Source organism: Stegostoma tigrinum, chromosome 16 (genome assembly GCF_030684315.1).
Source record: "Stegostoma tigrinum isolate sSteTig4 chromosome 16, sSteTig4.hap1, whole genome shotgun sequence".
NCBI classification, from domain to species: domain Eukaryota; kingdom Metazoa; phylum Chordata; class Chondrichthyes; order Orectolobiformes; family Stegostomatidae; genus Stegostoma; species Stegostoma tigrinum.
Window position 1 is genome coordinate 17,452,402 of NC_081369.1, and position 17,198 is coordinate 17,469,599.

The 17,198-nt window shown below is 40.1% G+C and overlaps 1 protein-coding gene across 3 annotated transcripts in view; it reads right to left on the reverse strand.

Moving 5' to 3' along the window:
* zdhhc1 (zinc finger DHHC-type containing 1) overlaps positions 1-17,198 on the reverse strand; it is a 61,063-nt gene that overhangs the window by 16,652 nt on the left and 27,213 nt on the right. For all 3 annotated transcript variants that reach the window (XM_059651627.1, XM_059651628.1, XM_059651629.1), the window contains exons 4-7: positions 16,322-16,423; positions 10,401-10,525; positions 4,671-4,826; positions 3,061-3,173 (exon numbers count right to left, since the gene is read on the reverse strand). In XM_059651627.1, the coding sequence (XP_059507610.1) occupies positions 3,061-3,173; positions 4,671-4,826; positions 10,401-10,525; positions 16,322-16,423 (496 nt within the window). The remainder of the gene's footprint in view (positions 1-3,060; positions 3,174-4,670; positions 4,827-10,400; positions 10,526-16,321; positions 16,424-17,198) is intronic.

Here is a 17,198-nt window from a genome sequence, read left to right on the forward strand (position 1 = left end):
AAAGACAGGTACAGATAGGGTCATAAAGTGTCTAATGGATGAGGTGCGACACCGTCCTTTACCTGAGAGGCAGTCTCATTTAATTAGTTGTGGCATGCAGACCGTAGACTAAGAAGATCTAGTTTGGATAGGAAGACACATTAATTACCTCAATTAACTACCTATTACTTGCAGACAAGTTGTCCTCCTACCTTGATGCAGCCTTCCTGAAGATGTTGAGATTGATGCTGCCAACAAACCAGCTGGCAACAGGAAATTACAGTCCTTGACACCTGATCCTCCTTCCAAATGGTCTCAAACATCTAGCCCAATGTTTCCAGTCATTGACCTAGCATATTCTTCGAATAATCCAGAGTGCAGTTTAGGTTTATACTATCTACAGTTACACATTATATTTTCAGATGTCTTAGATTTCCTTAGGAAATATTCCCTTCGCAGCTATACTGAAAATGCACTTCTGATTTCTGGGATTGAGCTGAAGCTATTGCCTATCCATCAACTTGCTCATAATTCCAACAAACTTCCTTAGTTTGCAAAATCTCTCAAGTTGTTACCAACAAACTTTACCATCATGTTCCTGTGCCAATGCTCAAATCATGAACATAGATGGCAATACGAAATCTGAGCACACACAACTAAGGGATAGCATCACAGCAAACCAAAAAAAAAAACACCTATTCTAATGTTTCACCAAATCATCCCTCTTCATAAACCTTCAGAGCAAGTTTCTTATGTGGCACCTTATCTATTCTTTCTGAAAATCCATATGTGTACCATAGGTCACATTCCCTTTATTTTGGTCCCTTCACAAAAACACAAAATTAGATAAGCAACACTGCTGACTATTTTTGATTTGTCCTGTCTTTCGGTATGACAAATTTCAGATTCGCTGTGGTAAATGAGAACAGAGTAAATGGTTTATTATTTCATTGTGCAGCTATTTCCTCTTTCTTCAGTATAACTTTAACATTTTCCATGGTTCAGCCCTTGGGCACAATTTCTGTTTTAAAGAGTTTTGGGAAAATTATACCTAATGGTCTGTAATTTCTGCCAAATACTGTAGGTTGCAATTCTAATTACTGTCTTTCACATGGAGCACGACATCAAGGTCCAGAATGCCCTCTAAGGAGCATGCAAAAGATCCCACAAGGGAGCAGTTCTGTTCATTGTACATCAACGGTGTTTGGTGTAGTCAAAGGGAGAACATGTTCACCACTAGTTGTGGTGGAATGGTTTAAAAAATGGATTTGATTTATTGGGATCTCCCGACATACCTGTAGATCCTGCTAACCATGTTTAGTATTGTGATGGCGGTGCAGTATTAAAAATAGTTGCCTTCCAAGTAGATGACCTGGATTCAACCATCAGGTATCACATTTGAGGGTCCTGCGGTACAGCGGTGAGGTGGTCTAAGCTCATGTTCCACCTTAGGATGTTGTAACTTCCCCTGTGGTTATTACTTTTCCAAACTCAGGTTGATTTAAAAAAAACTGTTGAGTCACATTTAAACCATAGTGGAGCTAAGTTTGGGATTGTGTTTGTAATGTTTGTTCCATGAAATAGAATTGCGAAACCAAATGCGCCAACATCCTCTTTAACTAAATGGCATTCAGGAATGCAAGTGTTCTCTTTTTTGTCCACACCCTAATTTAGTCCTCAAACAACATCACCAGAACAAACTATCTGGTCATTATCTCTTAGCTAGTTGTGGGGCTTTTGAGAATGTAAGCTGGCCTCCGCATTTCCTGCAGAACAGAAGTTACCACATTTCAAGCTACTTTGTTTGCTGTTTAACACATTGCGCTATCCTACTGCAAGATCTTTTCCTTTCTTCTCTATGTCAAATTCATGGATACAACTCTAAAGAGGGTGATGCAGGACCAGAGGGAACATATGTGCACAAATTGAAGGTGACAGGGCAAGTTAAGAAAGTGGTTATTAAGGTAGATGAGATCCTTAGCTTTATAATTCGAGGCAGAGAGTACAAAAGAAAGGAAATGCTGGCGAACCATTGCTAAGTACTGCTTTAGTTAGGAAGGATATGACGGCATTAGATATGATGCAGAGAAGATTTACACGAATGAATCAGAAGATGAAAGACTTCAGTCACATAGAAAGCGCAACAAAGCTGGAATCATTCTTCTTAAAAAAATTAAAGGCTATCGAGAGATTTTACACTAGGGCTCAAAATCATGAAGCATATGGACAGAGTTGATAGGGAGAAACTGTTTCAACTGGTAGAAGTTCAAGAACCAGAGAACATAGATTTAAGGCAAATGTCAAAAAGAAAGTGGAGGAAAAGCACTTTGAGAGAATTTGGTTGGGGTAAATTCAATCTTAGCTTTCAGAAGGTAATGAATAATTACCTAAAGAGAAAGGAATTGAAGAGTTATGGAGAGAAAAAAAACTGGGAAGCAGGACTTACTGATTTCCTCTGGCATAAAACTGGCATGGACAGACTGGACCAAATTGCCTCCGTCCCTACCATTGTGATGTTTGCACTTCAATAATATTAATGTTTATTTGAAAAGTAACTGTTCAGTTGGAAGTTCTTGCTAAGGTTAGCTCTTCTGTAGCCTCCTCACAGACTCCTGTAGCCTTGCAGCACATTGCAAAATGGTAACTACACAAACAATGGCACTACTTGGAATCAGAGATAACAGGAACTGCAGATGCTGGAGAATCCGAGATAACAAAGTGTGGAGCTGGATGAACACAGAAGGCCAAGCAGCATCTCAGGAGCACAAAAGCTGACGTTTTGGGCTTAGGTCAGCTTTTGTGCTCCTAAGATGTTGTTTGGCCTGCTGTGTTCATGCAGCTCCACACTTTGTTATCTCGCTCTTTGAAATAATGTGCAAAACGTTTTCTATTTTCCTGTCATGGGCAACCATGCCATGTAGTAGCAAGAACTGGACCAATTAATCTCCCCCTACCTCAAAGAAGCTCAAAATAAAGTTAGTTCACCATGAATAGTTGATGTTCATGAAAAGTATAAGTAGTACTAAGCGGTATTTGGAATTATAATGTGTACAAATCACCTTAAAACTTAAACCTTTCTACCTGTTCGGATAGTGTTGGAGAATCTTGTGCCTTTGAATTCTTGGGTGAGATCTTGGACCCTTGCCGGTGACGCTGGCGCACAATGTATTCGTAAGTGCTGAGTCGGTTCCACACTGTCACAAGAAACAAATTCCTGACAATGCATGATTATCATTTTTATATTTAATCACAAACAAAGCATCTAGAAAGGTGATGAATTCTTCTAAAATGTGTCTTTCACATTAGTGATGGCTTTGGAAATTACTTAAAATCCCAATTCATATGTAAATAAGAATCACCAGGCTGTGATCTGTAAAATATATGTAAAATATGCTGAAAACTCTTGGCATCTTTCCAAAATAATGGAACAAAATCTTCCTTTTATAGAAACCATTGCTAGACACTACGTAAGTAAAGAACATTGTTGAAATTTATCCTGGTAAATGCTAAAGTGCATTTTGCTCTGGGTGATATGTTAGAGGCTTCAGATGTCTGTACTACTTTTAGAATGGCAATTTTTAAAGCTTAATATTTCACTCAACAAGCAAACTGTTCTTCCCTGTAAAGCACATATGGATTTCTACCTTCCAAAAGGTTCAAATGATTTCTTCTGCAGCAATATTATATGATCATTTCAGTTCCAGGCAATTTTTCAAATACGTGCTGGCCAGAGGAAGTCTGGTTTGCTTGCAGCTTATATCAGGAAAACACTAGCATTCAGTCCACAATTTTAGATCCATTAATGGACTGAAAACCATGAGCAGCATAGCTGTGATATGAGGGGTATCAGCTTGGCTTAGTTGCAGCATTTTGACTTCTAATTCAGAAAGACTGAGTGCTCCAACCTCACACCAAGACTAGCGCATGTAAATTCAGCTGGCTCTCCAGAATAGTGGTCACAGTGACATTTTCACTGTATGTCACATTGAGTCATGTCTGCTTGCTGTAGTGGGCACAATTGATTTCATAACACTAATCAAAGAGGTTTTCAGCCTCTGTTACAAAATTTGCTTGAGGATGTCAGAATTTAGATCAGTCAGAGTGCTTTCTATGGTTGAACTATCAACATCCACCTCTGATGTTTTCATATGAAAAGAGCAATTATCATCAGAGAACCATTCCCTGGAATGAGATGCCGTCAGCAGAGAAATTACAAAAGAAAACTGTAGGAAAAATTCCTGCTTTAAACGAGTTATTGTAACATTTCTGGTTAGATAGGATTATTCTGCCCCCCTGTGGTAAAATGTTTAGTTTCAATGTTTTGTCCCTTTTCTGCAGCCTGCCAGATTAGACACCTATTTAGTTAATTTTCGCGACTGTGTCGCACTGAAATTTTATCAAGCCTAACATTCAAAATAAATATTCAGAAATTCTTCAACATCTAATTTAAAGCTTAAAAAAAGTTAATCATTTTAGTAAAAACCAAAAGAACTGTGGATGCTGTAATTCAGGAACAAAAACAAAAGTTGCCAGAGAAACTCAGGAGGTCTGGCAGCATCTGTGAATAAAAGAATCAGAATTAATGTTTTGGGTGCAGTGACCCTTCCTCAGAATCATTTTAGTACTGCAGTATGGAAGTGGCGAATCTTTTTGATAAATTGAATACATTTAACATCTTGAATGCTACTTACAGAGGTAGATATGGAAGCACAGGAGTTGACCCAAAAGTGTCACCGAAGTCAGACCTAGAAGAACAGTCATTGCAGACACTAGAAGAATGACAGTAGCATTTGTACGAACAGGAGCATGAGGCAGAAATGCAAACCAGATATTTGTATCATTTATAGCTGTTAAAATAAAAACAATTTAAAACACTTCATTAATCAAATTTGTACTCCACTACAATTCTCTTCCCACATACTTGCTTCTTCATAGATGCAGGTCGCATCACAAAGAATGAGGACCAGAAGACCACAAGTTTCCCAGACTATCCACCACCACTTTTACAGGCAAAGTCTTAAAGCAATTGTTGAATCTCAAGTATGTTAATGTTTCTTTTGAAATATCTAACATTTTTCTTGCTGATAGAGCTATGTATTACTTGTCTCTTTTGCATTCACTTCTATTTTGATACCTGTAGTTATTTCTGTATTTTTCTGTAAGACCAATCTTGAAAATACTTCATTATCTTCTAATTTCTATCATACATTTAAAGCAATGAAGTGGTGCATCTCCACTATAGGTCAAAATTGAAATTAAATAAATGGGCTTTTTAAAAAAAAAGTACAAAAATGAATGTGGTAAACTAAATTGAGTCTTCACTTGAGCAGCTACAAGTTTGTTTACACAGATTGCAAACGTGTTTTTTAAGTTTAACAGCAATTAACAGTAAGTCTGTTCTTAAATTATAACTCTACATCAAATTGATTGCTAACTAAAGATATGGCATTATAAATATTTACACATCCAAGCATGGGATAGGGGGTAGCATATTGGCTTGGCCAGAAGATTGGCAGGCTAACAGAAAGCGGTTTCAGACTGGCAGGATGTCATGATTGATGTGCCACAGGGGTCAATGCCGGGGCCTCAACTATTCACAATTTATAGAAATGACTGAATGGATGGATTGATAGAATAATAACTACATTTACTGATGACTATGTTTAAAGACAGAAAAGTGAGTTGTAAACATGACGTAAGAAACCTACAAAGGGATACAGATAGGTTAAGTGACCGGGCAAAGATCTGACAAATGAAGTAGGGTGAGAAAGTGGGAAATTGTCCATTTTGACAGAATGGTTATACAAGAAGCATGTTATAAAAATGGTGAGAGGTTGCAAAGCTCGGAGATGCTCAGGCATCTGGGTGTCCTAGTACATGAATCACAGCAAGCTACTTTACAGTTACAGAAAGTAATCAGGAAAGCTAATAGAATGCTATGGTTTATTGTGAAGAGAATTAAATGCAAGAACAGGGAGGTTATGCTTCAGTTATACACAGCATTGGTGTGAATACATCTGGAGTATGGTGTACAGTACTGGTCACTAAGGGATATTAATGCATTTGAAGCAGTTCAGAGAAGGTTTCTTGGATTAATACTTGAAATGAGCAAACTGTCTTAAAAGGAAAGGCTAGATAGGCCAGGCCTGAATCCTCTTGAATTTAGAAGAATCAGAGGTGACTTAATTGAAACACATCAGATTTAGAGAGGATTTGACCAGGTGGGTTTTGAAAAGATGTTAATCTTTGTGAGGGAATCTGGAGCTGGGCATCATGGTTTAAAAATCAGGGGTCACCCACTTAAAACAGAGAGGCGGAAACATTTTTTTCGCTCAGAGGATTCAGTGTCTTTGAAATTCCCTCCCTTAAAAAAAAGCAGTGAATGTGGCATCTTGAAATATTTTTAAGGCTGGATCTTGCGTACCAAAGGAATAAAAAGTTATTGGGAGTATGCAGGAATGGAGAGCTGAGGTTAAAACTAGATCAGCCATGGTCTTATTGAATGGTGAAGCTGCTTAAGGGCTGAGTGGCCTACTCTTATTTCTTTGTAAGCAGACAGTAAACATAAATGAGATAGAGATAACAAAGTGTGTAACTGGATGGACACAGCAGGCCAGGCAGCATCTCAGGAGCACAAAAGCTGACGTTTCGGGCATAGACCCTTCATCAGAGAGGGGGATGGGAAGAGGGTTCTGAAATAAATAGGGAGAGAGGGGGAGGCGGACCGAAGATGGAGAGAAAAGAAGATAGGTGGAGGGGAGGGTATAGGTGGGGAGGTAGGGAGGGGATAGCTCAGTCCAGGGAGGACGGTCAGGTCAAGGAGGCGGGATGAGGTTAGTAGGTAGAAAATGGTGGTGCGGCTTGAGGTGGGAGGAGGGGATAGGTGAGAGGTTTGGGAGGCGGGGACAAGCTGGGCTGGTTTTGGGATGCAGTGGGGGGAGGGGAGATTGTGAAGTCCACATTGATACCATTGGGCTGCAGGGTTCCCAAACGGAATATGAGTAGCTGTTCCTGCAACCTTCGGGTGGCATCATTGTGGCACTGCAGGAGGCCCATGATGGACATGTCGTCTGAGGAACGGGAGGGGGAGTTGAAATGGTTCACGACTGGGAGGTGCAGTTGTTTATTGCGAACCGAGCAGAGGTGTTCTGCAAAGTGGTCCCCAAGCCTCTGCTTGGTTTCCCCAATGTAGAGGCAGCCACACCAGGTACAATGACTACAGTATACCACATTGGCAGATGTGCAGGTGAACATCTGCTTAATATGGAAAGTCATCTTGGGGCCTGGGATGGGGGTGAGGGAGGAGGTGTGGGGGCAAGTGTAGCACTTCCTGAGGTTGCAGGGGAAGGTGCCGGGTGTGGTGGGGTTGGAGGGGAGTGTGGAGCGGACAAGGGAGTCACGGAGAGAGTGGTCTCTCCGGAAGGCAGACAAGGGTGGGGATGGAAAAATGTCTTGGGTGGTGGGGTCAGATTGTAGATGGCGGAAGTGTCGGAGGATGATGCGTTGTATCCGGAGGTTGGTGGGGTGTTATGTGAAGACAAGGGGGATCCTCTTTGGGCGGTTGTTGAGGGGGCGGGGTGTGAGGGATGTGTTGCGGGAAATGCAGGAGGCACAGTCAAGGGCGTTCTCGACCACAGTGGGGGGAAAGTTGCAGTCCTTGAAGAACGTGGACATCTGGGATGTGCGGGAGTGGAATGCCTCATGGGACTTTTTCAAGTTGGCGTGTATAATAAATGAATGCTGTGCCACAGGAATCAGTGCTGGAGCCTCAGCCAACTACAATTTATTTATGTGACTTGGATGAAGGAACAAAGATATGGTACTACAAAAAATGCAGAGAAAAGCAGGGGCAGGCGTAGGCCATTTGGCTGTTTGAGCCTGTTTTTGCCATTCAATATGATCATTTGGCTGATCATCCAACCCAATACCTTGATCCTGCTTCCTCCCCATAACCTTTGATTCCTTTAGTCATAAGAACTACATCAACCCCTTCCCAAAACATTGAATGTTTTGGCCTGAACTGTTTTTTTATGGCACAGGCTCACCACTTTCTGTTGAAGAACTTCCTTCATAACTCAGTCCTAAATGGCCTACTCTGTATCCTTGAGCTGTGACACCCAGTTCTGAACACCCCATTCATCAGGAACATGTACTTACACTGTCTACTCCTGTTAGAATTTTATCAGTCTTTACAAGATCCCTCTTCATTCTTCTGAATTCCAGTGGATATAGTCCTAACTGATCCAGTCTCTCTCCACGTCAGTCCTATCATCCCAGGGATTTATAACTAGAACATCTTTCATCGGGCGAGGAGACCAAAACTGCACACAACACTCCAGGTGTAAGACTGCATTTTGCAGAATTGCAGCAAAACATCCTTGCTCCTGCACTTGAACCTATGACAGCCTACAATACCATTTGCCTTCTTCACCTACATGCTTCCTTTCAGCAACCTAGCACACAAGGACACCCACGTCTCTTTGCTGTGGGGGTCAACAGCGGCAGCAGAATACCAACGCAATCTGCAACCTCATGGCCCAGCATTTCCCCTACTCAATCATTGCCACCAAGTCAGGGAATCAACCCTGGTTCAATGGAGAATGCAAGAGGGCATGCCAGGAACAGCAACGGGAATACCAAAAAATGAGGTGTCAACCTGGTGAAGCTACAAAATAGGTCTATTTGAGTGCCAAACAGCTTATGGCAAGTGGTAGACAAAGTTAAGTGATCCCATAACACCAAATCATATCCAAGCTCTGCAGTCCTGTCACATCCAGGTGTAAATGGGGGTGTCAATTTGCACCACACAAATGCCAGGCAATGATAATTGCATCACCAACCCTTGACATTCAACGGTGTTACTATCATTGGATCTCCCACTAGCAACATCCTTGAGGTTACCATTGATCAGAAATTCAACTGGACTTGCCACATACACATAGTGGCTACAAGAGCAGGTCAGAGGCTGGGAATACTTCAGTCAGTAACTCACCTCTTGGCTCCCAAAGCCTCCCAAACACCATTTACAAGACGTAAGTCAAGATTGTGATGGAGTAGTCCCCACTTGCCCAGATGGGTGCAGCTCCAACAACACTCATGTTGCTTGACACCATCCAGGCCAAAGGCAGCAGATACATGGGAGCATCGCTACCTGAAAGGACCCCTGCACCAAACCTCTCACCATCCTGACTCAGAAATATATCACTATTCCTTTCATTGTTGCTCGGTCAAAATCCTGGAATTCTTTCTGTAAAGGGCACTATGGTTCCACCTACGATAGATGTACAGCAGATCAAGAAGGCAGCTCACAACCACCTTCTCAAAAGCAATCAGCATCAGGCAATAAATGTTGGCCAGCCAGCGATGCCCACGTCCCAAAAAAAAACAAACAGTCTTATAATTCTTTAAAGGCAGAGCTGAATAATTTCTCGTCAACCAAGACAATGAAAAATTATAAGGGGTTAGAGATATGTTGATCTGAGCGTATAATCAGATCAGCCATGATCTTATTAAATGGTGGAACTGGCTTGACAGGCTGAATGACCTATTTTTGCTCTTTATTCGAATGTGGTGATTCATCCCGCTCTGACATTCAATAAGCAGAGGCAAAGAATACACAAGGTATGCAGCAGTTAACTCAAAGCTATATTTTGTTCAAAATACTAAATGATCTGGAATTAAAGTTCAGCACTGCAAACAAACTGGTGAAGGTAATATTTCTACATAACATCAACATAAATTAAAAGATAATTTCAAATTGCTTAATTCAAATGAAGTTGCATGTGGCTGTATTCAAACATTGAATATCCAATTCTAAAGGAAAATATTACACAACTATAATTTTCTAAGAAATTCCCAACATAAGAGCACCTTTAAAACCTGACTTATTTTACCTTGCTTATGAATGTACACCAGTGTAAAATGCTGGTGGAGCTGCTCAACAACACAATTAGGGATGGGGTAGTCGAAGTTTTAAAATCAATTCCATGATGTTTAAATACTGCAATTCAATCAATGCCACTTGCTGTCCACACAAACACTCCAAAAGATGTTGGAATTCCAGTGAAAAGCTGGCAAGTTCTTACCAGCACACTCAATAGAGAAACACAAAAAACAAAAATCAGTCGAAAACAGAAATTGCTGGAGACACTCAGCAGGTCTGCCCGCATCTGTGGAGAGAAAATATTTCAAGTCCAGTGACACTTCTTTGAACTGAATGATTAGGTAGTGATACCCACAGCAAAGTAATATATTTATTCTAAACTTTTCAAGAAACCTCAAATGAATTAAATTCTGCTTTTGTTCAGATAATTGCATATTAACAATAGAGATATTAAAATGTAATCCTGTATATACTAATACTTGTACAGGGCATTAGTCACAGATCACATCTAAAATTAAAAGCCCAAAGGTAAACTTACTTTCAAATTTCTGGTTGGAGCGAAGCATATTTGGATCAACAAAGAATGCAATGAGCACATAGGATGCAATACCAACAACCACCAGGATGCCAATGACAGCAGAAATAACACAATTCAGGAAATGCCTAGATTGGAAAACAGAAAATTAAACACATTTCTGTATAGTTTGAAATACCTGGAACATTTTAGAGCTGTACAAAAATTCCATTAACTCCACCAGCCACTAAAACAAGTTAATAATAATTCTCCAATGTCAAAAGGCTACAGAATGAACTAAACAGGAAAAATGTTTTTAAACATTTGTGGGACTTAGGCATCTCTGGTTCAGCCAGCATTTATTGCCCATCCCTAACTGCCCTTGAGAAGGTGGTGGTGAGCTGCCTTCATATGCTGTACATAGACCGAGAATGCATTAGGCGGGGAATTCCAGGATCTTGACCCCATTACAGTGAAGGAACAATGATGCATTTCCAATCAGTCAATCTCATAACAGACTTGGAGGGAACTTGCAGTAGTGGTGTTCTCACATATCTGCTGCTCTTGTCCTTCTAGACGGAAATGACTTTGGGCTTAGAAGGTGCTGTCTAAGGATTTTTAGAAAATCTCAGTAATGCTTCTTGTAGATAGTATACACTGCAGCTACTGAGTGTCGGTGGCGAAGGGAGTGGATGCAGTGCCAATCAAGTAGGCTGCTTTAGCGTGAATGGTGTCAAGCTTCTTGAGTGTAGTTGGAGCTCTACCCATCCAGACAAATGGGGAGTATTCATTATCATAGGATCACTACAGTGTGGAAACAAGCCCTTCGGCCCAACAAGTCCACATCGATCCAGAGAGCATCCTACCCAGACCCATCCCCTATAACCCATCTAAGATACACATCCCTGAACACTACGGCAATTTAGCATGGCCAATCCACCTAGCCTGCACATCTTTGGACTATACTCCCGACTTGCGCCTTCTACATAAATCGACAGTCATTGCAAAGTCAGGATGTGAGTCATTCACTGCAATATTCCCAGCCTGCTCTTGAAGCCACTCTATGCGGTGAGTCCAGGTCAGTTTTTGGCCAGCGTAATCCCCAGGATGTTGACAATGGGGGTAACACCATTGAATGTCAAGGGGTGGTGGGTAAAATGTCTCTTAATGGAAATGGCCATGGCCCAGTGCTAAATGTTACTTGAACCTAATGCATTAAGGATAACTGTGCATTAGCTCCTGACTGTTTTTGGAAGCCTTCAAGGTAGAAACTATCTTCAAAAGATGAAAACAACATTATCTATACGGTCTAATTGTTAAATGGAAGTATGCCCATGTTGCATCAGTGAATTAAAAAAATTATACTTAAAGCCATGCCAAAAGCCTTTTTAGTGGCAGTCTGAAATTTCAGTCAGCAGATCTCTGTAGTGAAATGCTAACATTCAGGACTCCATAAAATGATATAGCTTCTATTACTTGAATTGAAAATGTGCAGAGGGTTCTAAATTTTGTGAAAATCTGTGTCTATAATAGCGATTTTGAAATAATAATTTGCAGCATTTTTTAAATCAAATACTTGCTTTCCACAATTTTTTCGTGTTATGAGGAATACTATATGCTGCAAAATTTGTATTTCTATGTACAGCTCAGATTTATGGCCTCAATGGCAAATACGCTGAATAAAACTATTGAAATTTACTACAGTTTCCAGCAGATTTCTGAGCTGATTTCACATAAAATTTATTTAAATGTTCAATTAATGGAAACGTAAAATATTTTTTACCACGTCAAGAAGAGCGAGAGGCGCAGCATGGTTCTGACCCCAAAAGAATTTGCAGAACTTCAGTGAGACTACGACCACAAAGTCTAGAGATGCTGCAAACAGAGGTCTTGGGCAGATAGAACAGACCCCAACTACAGACTTCAGGCAAAATCGTGGTCTGGATTGGTTGCTAAGAAGGTTAACTAAGTCAGAAAAGTTGGATCTGGTTTACAGGAAGAAACAGAATGTGGAAAATCAGGGCAAACATCACGGATGTGTCAATGCTGAAATGGAGGAAGACAGGAAGTAAGCAGCAAAACTTGACAACCGTCACTGAATTCTTATCCAATTCATTTCACAAAACCATTACCGACTAGGAACTTCAGGTTTACAGCTAAGTGGTGCCCAATGGGTCAAGAAAACTTCAGAACAAAGCTAACAATCTTTTGTCAGTTTTTAAATGTATTTATCAATACAGTACCTGAAAAGTTCATCTGAGAAGTTACTTCTACAAAAATAGTACGTTCGTCTTCCATCAGAGACCAAAATAACATGCACATAAGGGCGTACTTAATTTTGCCACTACCATTATTTCATAAAAATGCGAACACAATAGTTAATCTCATTCCACCTCTTGAGGCCCAACATCTTCAGTGTGAGCAAATTCATATAAGTCATCAGCAAGAGATATTTTCAAAAACATTAATGATCCTGCACAAGTTTAAAACCTTCAATTTCAGCTTAAATATGACCTTCTAGAGCACCTGCTGAAATTATTTTTATTTCCGAATCATTTTGTTAGCTTTTCTTATTCATTTTGAGATTTATTATTCTACTTGAGAACGCATGGAATAAAGAATTTACTTTCTAGATAACAAATACAAGTGGGACAAGGACAGGAAGGAGTCATTATTAAATGAAGTAAATCAGGAAGCACGGCAAACAGCAGGAAATGAATTACTAATTAAGGTACTATGCTAAACAGTACTCGTCAGCACTCCCAGCTGTGACTGGAAAATTGGGTGGGCTGCAAAAGAGATGTATTGAATTCGACGCCCGAAAGTTCTAACATCATTCAAAGATCTGCAACAAAAGTAATAAGTCTGATCTGTTATCACAATATTTATGTAGACAGATGAGTGGACTTAATTGTTCCAAAATCAAAATATTGTGGATGCTGGAAATTTGAAATAAGAAAAGAAAATGGCAAAAATGATCTGGCAGCATTCCTAGAGATAGAGAAAGAGTTAACACATCAGGTCCTTGCCTTACTTCGGAATTTCCTGATAACAATGCCACAAAATCTGCCATTTTTTTGTTTTCCAGTTCTATTCAGTGATAAATTGGACATCTGTAAAGAGCAAGCTTGTCCAAGTGACAGCTTGCCACCACCAAGGAGCTCCAGCTGGCTCATTTGAAAATTCTTCAAGGAGCTGGTCCTCTGAACAGAGACTGGTTTTTTGCCACAAGTTTGTTACTAGCAAACCTATCAACACCCAATATGGGACAAATCCAGCCTGCGATTGAAGGAGCAGTGAGACTATGAAATGTAAGTGACTTTGTACAGCCCCAAGGCCTGCAGCTGCAACAGCAAGTCTCTGAAAATGGGATGAGGAGGGTTTGAGAGATAAACTGGCTTGGACAGAAGGAGTGTAAAAGCCAAGCTGCTGCTTTGATAGGTGGTGGGTTCTGGACACGTTTGAGCAGCTTATGGAATGACAGTCAGTCTATTGCTGGGAATGGGGAAATGAGAAACAGGCTACTGCGGCTTTTCTTGTTAGGGCAGGGGGTGAGGAATACCTGCACAAAGCAGGGTAGAAGAGGAGGAGGAAAATCCAGGCTGAAAGGCAGCCCACTTTCATGCGAATCTCACAAAGGTCATCTCAGGGTGTAATCCACCAGAGGTGAATGAAAGTTAGTGTTATTTAAACCCAATTCCTTAGTTTGGTCCTGATCTCCATGAATTCCTCTGGTGATCAGAATTTGAGGCCTAACTTTGGTCTCTCTCTGGCTCAGCTTTTTAACTAAAATAAAAGGTTTTAATCATTACCTCTGCTGCTTCATAATTTTTTAAATGGTAATTATCATTCATTCATCACTTAAAATGATCAAATTATTGCTTTGGGGACTTTCGCGCCCCTAAAGTACAAGTTCACAGTTGTGGTCAAACTTATCTTTCTGAGTTGCTAAATTTGCCCCTGACAGAGTACTGCACTTGGACATTTTCCTGGGGAAACACTAAACTGAGGTACCACCTGCCCTTGCAGGTTGAAGTAAAAGAATCCACAACACTATCATGGAGAGGAGCAGAGCAGTTACCCCAGTATCTTGACACGTACTTACTCTCAAATAGCAACTCAAAAATAGATTATTGAATCACAGAGTCATACAGCATGGAAACAGACCCTTCAGTTCAACTAGTCCATACCAAACATAATCCCAAGCTAAACTAGTCTTACCTGCCTGTTCCTGGCCCAAATTCCTCCAAACCTTTCCTACTCATATATCTATCCAAACGTCTTTTAAATGTTGTAATTGTACTCTCAATGTCCACTTCCTCAGGAAGTTCACTCCACATTCAAACCACCCTTTGTATAAAAAAAATTGCCTCTCAAGTCTTTTTAAATCTCTCCCCACACCTTAAAAATGTGTCCCCTAGTCTTGAAATCCCCCATCCTAGGGAAAAGGCAACTACCATTAACTCTACCTGTACATCTCATTATTTTATAATCTTCTATCAGGTCCAGTGAAAAAAGTCCCAATCTATCCAGCCTTTCTTTATAACTCAAATCTTCCATACCCTGTAAATCTCTTCTGAACCTTCTCCAGCTTGACAACATCCTTCCTATAACTGGACAACCAGAACTGGACACAGCATTCCACAAGAGGCCTCACCAATGTCCTGTACAACACCAGCATGACTTCCCAACTCCTATTCTCAAAGGACAGAGCAATGAAGGCAAGCATGCCAAATGTCTTTTAGACATTCTGTCTATACATTATGCAAACTTCAAAGAATTATGAACCTGCACCCCTAGATCCCTCTGTTCTGCAACACAAGGCCCTAGCATTAATTGGATAAGCCCTGCTTCTTGTTTGTTGTTCCCTTGCATTTATCCAGACTGATCTCCATCTGCTATTTTTCAGACCATTGACCCATTTGATCAAGATCCTTTTGTAATCTTAGAAAACCTTCATCACTGTCTACTGTGCCACCAATTTTGGTTCATCTGCAAACTTACTAAGCATGCCTTCTATATTCTCATCCCAATCATTTATATAAATGACAAACAAAAGGGAATCCAGAACCGATCCCTGTGGACCATCGTTAGTCACAAGCCTCCAGTCTGAAAAGCAACCCTCCAGTAACATTCTCTGTCTCCACCCATTAAACTAATTATGTATCCAAGCTCACCCTGAATGCCACATGACCTAACTTTACTGATTAGTCTACCATGCAGAACCTTGTCAAAGACTTTACTAAAATCCAAATAAACAACTCTGGCAATTACCACCACATCATTCATGGGAGTTTGATCTATGTAAATTATTTTTGCTACATGAGACTACGTCTAAATGGCTGTAAAGCAGCTTAGGAAATCCTGTGATTGTCAAACACTTTCTAAATGCAAGTTTTTTTGAAAAGAAACTCTTAATACTTCAAGTAAAATTCACATGCAATTTAATCTTGGGAACAAGGTTGTAACTTCTATACATGTATGTCAGGAATGGTGGCATAGTGGATGTGTTCTGACAGAAAAAACGAAGTCCTGGACTAATGAATTGGGTAACATGAGTTCAAGTCCCATCATGGGAGCAAGGGAATTTTAAATTCAGTTGATAAAAAAAATCTGGAGAGAGAAACTAGTTTTAGCAATAGCCCTCCTCTTCAGAGAATGAAATCTACCATCCTCATGTGGTCTAGCTGATATGCGATTAACTATTCTCTGAAATATTATACGAGCCAATCACTGAAAAGCAATTAGGGATGAACAATAAATACGGCTCTGCCAGCAATGCCTACCTCCCATGATAAATAAAACAAAAGCACATTGTTTAATGAAATATTTGTTAAACAGTTCTGAAACAGTTCAATTAATCTATTCCAGATGAATTTTAAAACTAGCACATTAAAGCATTGTATTATTGAATAAATGTACAACACGAAAATAATCAGACTTACCAGTAATTTCTGCCCCCTACGCAATTGTTGAGCCATTTACAGTGATGATCAAATGCTGCTACACATTTGTTACACTGACTGCAGTGTTTGGACTTCAAACCTCTGTGAAAAAAGAATAATGCAAAAAAAATGATGTCCAGTTCTCAGATTTTGAAAATAAGCATTTCTGGAATTTTTCCAAAGAAAGGCCATTAGCATTCCATTAAACTGCTAAAATATAAGTAAAATCAACAGTTTGCCAGATGGTTTGGTTGACTAGTGCCAAAAGCAATGCCTGGAGTAGATTTAGGACCTGCTTCCTTGCTCTAGCCTTTGCAAAGAGTGTGGTGTAGAAGCTTCAGGCAGGGAATACAAGAATATTATTTCAGTTTTCCCACTTCACAAAAGGACAGATCTCACAACCTGATTTCCCTTTGCTGCCCCTAGCATGGGGTTCATGTAATAGCTATTCCTTTCACTGTTAATTGCTTTAATTCTGTTTATTTATATTTTGGTTGAATATTTTAAAAATTCTTGCCTTTAGTCTTCTATGCACCTCATTCAACTAAATTTCTCAACTATTAAAGTTTGCAGCTATCAATACACTCATCAGGAGTGATTAACTGGTATGTATGAAAGGGCCAGCAAGGTTTATCCTGACCAAGACCAACTAGTATCTTCATCCACACTAGGGACAGCAGGAAAAAAAAGGGAACACTGACACTGGAAAGCATTCAACAGATTGAAATTATAAAGGCAGCAAGTGGCAAAACCAATGGATTGTGACTTGGGGAACCTGTCAAGAATCTACATGTAATCAGTGCAGCAAGCGACTACACAAAACTTACTTGGTTAATTTATCAGTATTTAGAAAACCTGAGTCACAGGAGACAGTTTG